Here is a 6,331-nt window from a genome sequence, read left to right on the forward strand (position 1 = left end):
ATTCAACGGCATTGTTTCATTTGTATTATTAGTAATATATTTCTAAAAAAAACTTTTATATACAGAGCTTCGCCTACTCCTTAGTCGTTAAAAATATACAAGGATTATTTACACCCGTGCAATATGCACCATATCGTTCCAACACGCTCATAACAATTCATTATTGGCCAACGCGATCGCATTTTTATAATAAATGGCTACGAGATATATATATATATTTTTTTTCATTTTCAAGCTTATCACTTTTCAACAACAAATTAAATCCTTGAATTTATGTATATTACAAGGTGTATCATTCACCGCGTATCCCCAAGGCATACCGGAGACGAGAAGTAATTTTTTATTCTCTTTTCGATTATTCTACGAATTGCGGATATATCAACAAATTATCCAGATAATCCTAAGTGCCCTTTATATCCGACCTGTGCTGAACCTCAGTCACTCGGATAGCGTTAAACTTACATGAGGACTTTACGACTTCGCAAGTTCTCAGGGACGCGTTACTGTAAAATGCACTATCAATAATCGATGAACACCTCCGTACAATATATATATATTGCAATAAATCCGTTAACTTTTAAAAATCTCTAACATACAAAAAATAGAGTTACGACAGTGACATAACAGCATCACAGTGATATCTTAAAACTATTAAAACTAAGTTTAAACGCGGTAATGGTCCGTAATATGTATTTTAGTATAGAATCCATTCCCACAAAGATCAGGCTCTTAAGGGTAACATTACGCAGACTTGTACATATCGCAGATGATTCTTTCAATAGGAATGATACCGATCGTCCTTCTGAAGAACAGCTCCTCGATGGCATGGGGTGAGACTGATCTCAAAGTGGGCAGCAGGAGCAAGATTTTGCCAAATTTGAGTGTGCCGAAGGAAACACCGCTCAGTCTTTGTGCTAGGGCCACCTGGGCACCGTCCCTGAGACGAGCGACGGTCGCAGGGTCCCTCAATCTGGTACCGATCGGTGAACTCGAGTCGTTACTGGATCTGCTGGAATTTTCGCATTCCAGTCCGGCTTTGAAGAGCACGATTGCCCTCACGCAGGCAAACTCGTGCTGATCGAGATTCATCGCGTGAAATCCAGCCAGGGTCTCTTTGAATCTGCCGACTTCTAAGGCCAAGCTGAGTCCTTGCGGCCCGACGGGAAGCAAAAGTGTTGGATCGAGAGCCGGTGACATTTGAGCCGCAGCCAGTAGGAACAATTCTCTCCAGGATGATTCCAGGAGGACCAATTGGTCCTCGATCGCGAGACTGGTGTTTGATGCCAATTCTCTTGCCCAGTGAACGTTCAAGAACAATAATCTTGCTGCCTGCTCGCAAACTGAGTCTTGCGTTATTGGAGGCAGCATTGGAATGGGGTGGCTGACGGGGGGTTTGGGTGCAGGCAGTCCTAAACCGTTGCAGTAGACCGGATGCACCATGTGATGATGATGATGATGGAGTGGTGGTGGTGGTGGAGGTGGTGGTGGAGGAGCTGGCATTCGTATATCGTTCGTTCTCTGCTCGGTCGTTGATGGTTTTGGCATCGCCAGGTCCAGAGCTGCCACGGCTGCTGCTGCCGCTGCTGCTCCTGACGCCCCCATTGACGCCATCATTTCTGGCTCCTTGAAGTACAGTGCCATTTGCCTTCGCAGTGTCGAGTTGCGTGGTCCTCGTTCGTGCTGCACGGCTGTAAAATAAAAGCAGCGCTTTTTCAATATTTTTTTCCACGAATTTTCCTATAAATCTTACAAATTTATTCGCGAGTTGTTCTAAAATTCAAATAACGTTGATTGGTGCTCACCGTCTTTGTTCATGCCTGCCTGAATGCACTTGGCCAATCTGCAAGCTCGACACTGGTTCCGGTGAGTCTTATCGACCGTACAGCCCCCCTCGGATTTCGCCTTGCAAACGTATTGACGGTTTCGCCTGATGGATCTCTTGAAAAACCCGGCGCAGCCGTCGCAGGCAAAAATTCCATAGTGTTTGCCCGAGGAATGGTCACGGCACACTTTGCAGGGTATGTCGTACAAAATTCTGCCTGAAACAAAAAAATAACGAGGTTGGATTAGATTCGTGAGAAAATTAATTTTTCAGATGGATGCGGAGGAGACTGCAAGTGGAAAAGGTTGTCGACAATGGCAGGTTGTCTTCTTTACAGGTAATGACGTCGAGAGGGGGTGCAGGTAGAGATTATTATTAATTGAAATAGTAGAATGAAGAGGAGAAGGCGGGATGAGGGTGGAGGCAGGGCGAAGGGGGGGGGGGATCTAAAAATTGGGAGAGATAGGGCGATAAAGCTGTCGTAGAAAAGCGTCGAGTTTCTGGCTGCTCACTTGGTTCGCTCTGGGTGAATGCAGCAGCCACATCCGGTGCCCATTCAGGTCCATTCACGGGGCCCGATTTGAATGGCGTAGGCGGGGCCCTTGACAAGGAGTTGCTCTCCATTATAAGACCTCTCCCTACCCCTCATCTCGCGTCTCCTTACACCCTATTCCGTCGCTTCCTCCGACTCCCCTCACCCCCTCACTCGCTCACTCGCCCTATCTCTCTCTCTCTCCTATAAAGAGTACAGGTATCTCGCAGGCAGCACGACAAATCGATTCATTCAGCATCCGTCGCCATTCAACGCGACGTGTTTTCCCTCGTAAACGGGTTCCAACCAAAATACTGTCATTCTTATTTCTACCCTAAGATTATCGCACGTTTTGCCTTCGGATTGTCGCCCGCCGTCAACAATGCCCTTAAAGTCCCTCGTACTGGCCAAAAATGAGTTTTCACAAGGCCTTAAAGCCTTCAAATTTGGCAGAGTTAAAAAATCTCTCTTTCAAAGAACGATGATCTTAGCTGAAGGTCCTTCCATAGTCAATTTTTTCCTATGGAATTCATAAACTTAACCCAGCTATGATTTCTCCTTTTGATATACAGCAACCATTCGTTGGACTCACACATATATAGTTAAACAAATGTATCTCAAGTGTAAGAGAGTTTAAAGGAAACGCAGAGGGGAGAATAATATTCTAATTTCACATTGATTTTATAATAATTTGTCGATCAAGCGCGCGTGGGTGTTACCGAGTTTCCCTCTTACCGAGGGAAAAATGGAGGCTCTTCAGGGGTGCCGCCCTGTTATTCTGTGCATCCTGTTTCACCTAGTAAATATTTCACCGGAAACTGTTCATTTCCAGCAACGCCCAATCTTACTGGAATTTTTATTAAAGCACCATACCTTTTTTTTTCAAACACTTAAAAATTTTTAAACGCTCCAATATTTATGCTCGAACTGGGATGAAAAATTTAAAGAAAAAAAAGAAGGAATCAATTGGCAAATGATAGAAATAATTGGTCTTTTCCCCCTGCAGTTTTTCATGCTCCTTGAATCTGAATAATATACGATAGTCCGTTAAACTTTGGTTCCCTTCGCGACTTAATTCCAGTCTTTTTCATACGCCTAATCATCGACGCGAGCTTCTGCGCTTTCGAGGGGCGCCGCAAAAGTCGCATGAATCTTTTACGAACGCGTGTGAGGAAGCAAGTTGTCACGCGGAGTAGGGATACTGACTGAAATGTAGACGGCCTCGGCCAATAAAACATTCAACGCTAGCCTTTTCTAAAACTTCTCTCGATTTTTCATCCGAAAAAGCAGCATTCGGGAGGAAAGCTTACTGATACTGCTCGAGCAATTGGTTGATTGCTTATACAAGAGACTGATAGAACGATGGAGCGAAAAACTTGATCGATATTTACATTGAGCATTTCGTGACAAAGTCTGGCCGGAAAAAGTTCCCACCCACCAAACTCCAGCTCCACGCAAAAATTGGCGACAGACCGACGGCGAAAGGATTGTAAAAAAGGAAAAACTTTTGTTCGCCGGGCGAAATTATATGTTTCAGGTATTCGGGAAACTTTGCCATGGTATAGCCAATGGAGTCAGCCGTTCAGCGGGGAAGATAGCGCAATAAAACTTATAATCTGAAATTTTGAAGATTTTTACCGATTCATGGGTGCACGTGGCTACTATTATTAACGCTGTTAACCCTTCACCCATGCACAAATGACGAGGAGCTTTGTCTTTCTCAACTCTTCCGGATTGCCAAAGGAAGCAAAGTTTTGCAATAAAATACTTAACATGTTATTTACATAGGAGAGAAAGGGTTATTTTTATTTGCTCCCTAGGCTCATCCGCGCACGTTTATATGGCCGGTTTGGAAATTTTTTCAGAAAGCCTCCGCCAGTTATAATTTCCATCTCTTCAGGAATTTTATCATTTCACTCGGAGGTATAAGCTGTCTGGGCTTTTAAAGCGATGCGGTGAATTTCGTGCGTGCGACCCCCCGCGAACCTAACAGATGACGTTTTTGAGCGGCGCGTTGGCTCCCGATACAGCAGATGACACGAAATTCCCATGCTCGAGTAACGAACCACCTGATAATGCGTGAAACATTGCGTGATCGATCCGCCGTTGATGTGTAAAAAGTTCTACCCACCACCTGCGCTGCATCATTAACAGCTCTTTGCCATTTCCGGAAAAATTCACTTATCAACACCGATGTCCCTCGAGCAATTATGCAAAACAGATAAATCCCTCGAGAACCGATAGAATAATTAAAATAACGCAGTTTTATGAAAAATGTCTCTGAAATTTGGTATTTCTCTTCTATAATAGAGTCGAAAGAGGGTTACACAGAGCAGACGAGCCGGAATAAACTAGCGACGGGGTGTGAATTGTTTATTTCTATTGGTTCATTGAACGAAATGCTAGATAAATAATGGAGAGACGGTGATTTTGAAGCAGATGACAGGATATTATGCCGTGAACAACCTGCTTAGTGGGTACTCGGCGGTGATTCGCCCACGCTACCTTGTTTTGGCCATATGGCAAGAGTTTCTCATGGATCGCAACCATCGAGGGTGAATCGTTTAAATGTACCGATGGTCATTTCGTTTAAATACCACATGTTCTTTACTTCACGCAAGATAAAACTACGCGGTGGATCCTATCAATCACTAACGCTAATTTCGATCATTGTTCCAACGCCAAAACAACACGTGAGGTAGCCTGCCTGCTCTGACGTAATGATCATTCAAAATCCCTGAGTAATCTTTGCTACTATAGTTAACGTGACTTTACAATTAAACATTTAAACTTTTCTACTGAACAACCTTGAACAATACACCGCTTTCTATCGTTGCTCTAGGCAATGATTTAATATCATATTAAATATATAAAAAATATTATTTGTATAATAATGTTAAATTAATAAAAAAAAATAACCTATGAAAACTTTACAAGAGTAATTCTTTAAATTAAATTTATACACCATATAAAGTATATATATATATATATATATATATATATATATATATATATATATATAAATGAAAGAATCAATACTCCGGAAAGGAAGCTGAAAGGAGGGTTAGGAGTAAAGAGTAGCTTTCTGCATATTTCGAGTTGGCAGAAGAATGAATGACAATGCATAAAATAACTTACTTGATGATGCAGCAGGCATTTTGTGTGTTGGTCCTGGAATATGTCCAATCTGATTGTGGGAGTCCTGATTCTGCATACTCCGTGGTTTAGACGCGAGATAAATATGATCACTTGTCACACACGAGTGGAAAGGACGTCGTGTTATCGAGTCGAGAGGTAGACTTAGTTAATTCGGTTAGAACCGAACGGGTTGAGGATTCACGATACACTGAATCCACAGTCGGCCACTTTATGCCAACTTTGACACCGGACAAATTCTGACTGATCTTCCCTATCGTCGGCTGCCTCCGAGACTTTGGACTTTTTGATGCCCCGCGTGGCAAAGAGCCGACCGAATGCCCTTAGCCGATTGGTCGAGCGCTTTTCCTACCCCCGGGAAAGGGCGTGTCCCCCACTCTCAGGGGCAGAGCCGTCAAAGTCGAAGCTACCGACGCCGTCAACCCCATAGTGGGGGATCTCATTTACACTTATTTCCCATTCGGCAATTAGCCAATTTCACCCGTCAACCGCTCAATCGTTCGACGATTAAACCTATACTTTACAGTATTTAATTTACTTAAAAAATAAATTAATCGATCGAGACTTTTCCACGACATTTTTTCTCAATTTTATTATATCCTTGAGAATCCCTCTGTTTACTCGACGTTGATTTGTAAAATTTATTATTTTCATGAATCACTTTATGAATTTATTATATATAGCTATATTGATTTCTTCAGGATTATTTGCAGCTATGGTACTCATAATTTCCAGTCGAGTGATAAGTTTTGAAAATTGATCCCTTTTTTTGTAAAGGACGAGCAATATGTGCGAATAAATATATGGGAGAAGATGAAATT

The 6,331-nt window shown here is 42.6% G+C and overlaps 1 protein-coding gene across 1 annotated transcript; it reads right to left on the reverse strand.

The window, feature by feature from the left end:
- Positions 1–741: 741 nt before the first annotated feature.
- On the reverse strand, positions 742–5,568 carry tll (nuclear receptor subfamily 2 group E member tailless). The gene is made up of 3 exons (XM_066737976.1): positions 5,493–5,568; positions 1,803–2,039; positions 742–1,688 (listed from the first exon to the last, which is right to left on the reverse strand). Exons 1-3 carry the CDS (start codon positions 5,566–5,568, stop codon positions 742–744), a joined length of 1,260 nt encoding a protein of 419 aa, XP_066594073.1.
- Positions 5,569–6,331: the final 763 nt, after the last annotated feature.

This window comes from Prorops nasuta, unplaced genomic scaffold, assembly GCF_024137725.1.
Source record: "Prorops nasuta isolate Cenicafe-Biocafe unplaced genomic scaffold, Cenicafe_Pnas_1.2 PNAS00018, whole genome shotgun sequence".
NCBI lineage: Eukaryota > Metazoa > Arthropoda > Insecta > Hymenoptera > Bethylidae > Prorops > Prorops nasuta.

Coding starts and splice junctions, on each gene's coding strand:
- tll (XM_066737976.1), bottom strand. CDS start 5,568: ATGCAGAATCAGGACTCCCACAATCAGATTGGACATATTCCAGGACCA. Junction 2,040..5,492: donor AATGCCTGCTGCATCATCAA/GTAAGTTATTTT, acceptor TTTTTGTTTCAG/GCAGAATTTTGTACGACATA. Junction 1,689..1,802: donor GGCAGGCATGAACAAAGACG/GTGAGCACCAAT, acceptor TTTATTTTACAG/CCGTGCAGCACGAACGAGGA.